This window comes from Corvus brachyrhynchos, unplaced genomic scaffold (assembly GCF_000691975.1).
Source record: "Corvus brachyrhynchos isolate BGI_N302 unplaced genomic scaffold, ASM69197v1 scaffold1103, whole genome shotgun sequence".
Lineage (NCBI taxonomy): Eukaryota > Metazoa > Chordata > Aves > Passeriformes > Corvidae > Corvus > Corvus brachyrhynchos.
Window position 1 is genome coordinate 209963 of NW_008236980.1, and position 1391 is coordinate 211353.

General features: G+C 66.4%; 1 protein-coding gene across 1 annotated transcript in view; it reads left to right on the top strand.

Annotated features, from left to right (window-relative positions):
• The first annotated feature begins 6 nt into the window (after nt 1-6).
• VWCE (von Willebrand factor C and EGF domains) overlaps nt 7-1391 on the top strand; it is a 5698-nt gene continuing 4313 nt past the window's right edge. Inside the window, exons 1-5 of the mRNA XM_017728618.1 lie at nt 7-121; nt 577-713; nt 787-876; nt 1142-1270; nt 1357-1391. Coding sequence (XP_017584107.1) covers nt 12-121; nt 577-713; nt 787-876; nt 1142-1270; nt 1357-1391 — 501 coding nt within the window. The 5' untranslated portion in view covers nt 7-11. The remainder of the gene's footprint in view (nt 122-576; nt 714-786; nt 877-1141; nt 1271-1356) is intronic.

Below are 1391 nucleotides of genomic sequence, written 5' to 3' on the forward strand. Positions count from 1 at the left end.
AGCCGCCTGTCATGTTGGTGGAGCTGCTCTTCCAGGCTGCCTGTGTGTCCCTGTTCCTCTCCAGCTGCCAGGGCAGGGTGTATCCCGCGAGGAAGAAGCCGGCCAGCTTTGCCGTGGAGAGGTAGCTGGATCCCCCCTTTTTCCTTCTCCCTCTTCCAGCTACACCTGGGATGGGCAGCGTGCCGAGCTCCGGCTACCCCTGCCCCTCCAGCTGCAGGAGGGCTGGCCGGAGGGGTCCCAGCCGGAGGGGCTGGAGGCTGGATGCTGTCCCCGGGCAGCCAGGTCCAGGGGAGCATGACCCTGCTCCTCGCATCCCTGTCCTTCTCCCCACATCCCTGTCCTGCTCCCCGTATCCCTGCCCTGCTCTCCGTATCCCCGTCCAGCCGGGGGACGCTTCTCCCATCACCACGTGCTGGGATGTTCGGGTTGGCTGGGAAGCGGTTGTCCCCTCTCTGTCCCACCGTATCCTACCTTCCTCCGATCCGTGCCATGCTCTGCTTCCCGGGACACGGGCACATCCTGGCCACTCCGGCTGTTCCCTCGTCCTCGCATTCCCGGGATCTTTGCTCCATGCAGGGGGCTCAGGACAGGGTGGCCTCAGGCTCTGGTGTCCCACAGGCGCCGCGTGGGGCCCCACGTCTGCTTCCAGGGCTCCAGCAGCGGATGTTGTCCAGGCTGGATGCTGTCCCCGGGCAGCGGGAAGTGCACCCTGCGTGAGTACGGGGGTCTGGGGGGCCGGTGGGGGTCCTGTTCCCATTCCCAGAGCTCCTGTTCCCATTCCCACAGCGCTCTGCTCCTTCGGCTGCGGTGGCGGTTCCTGCATCGCTCCCAACCTTTGTGTGTGCCCGGATGGAGAGCAGGGAATCACCTGCCCAGGTACCGGGAGAAGTGGCTATGCGGGGTGCCCTTCCCTGTCCACGCCACGAATCCCAAGGGATGGAGATGGCCATGAACCAGTGGGCACCGTGCCCAACCCTCTTCCCTCTCCATGCCACAAATCCCAGCGGATGGAGGTGACCGTGGCTCCTTGTCACCTCTCCCCGGCACTGTCCCCAGCCCTGGCGGATCCATGCAGCGGGGTGGGAAGCGAGTGGTCCCAGGGTGGCCTGGGTGCCCTGTGGACGCCGTGTCTGTGTTCCAGAGCCAGCGGGAACGTGCGGGGAGTACGGCTGCGACCTGTCCTGTAACCACGGTGGCTGCCAGGAGGTCGCCCGCGTGTGTCCCATCGGCTTCTCCATGGCTGAGACGGCCAACGGTGTCCGCTGCACCGGTGAGTGGGAGTGCGATATCCCGACGGGAGAGGGCATCCCGGTGGTGTCCGCACCCCAAATCTGGCCGTTCCCTGTGTCCCTGCAGACATCGACGAGTGCCGGAGCGCGGCCTGTGAGGGG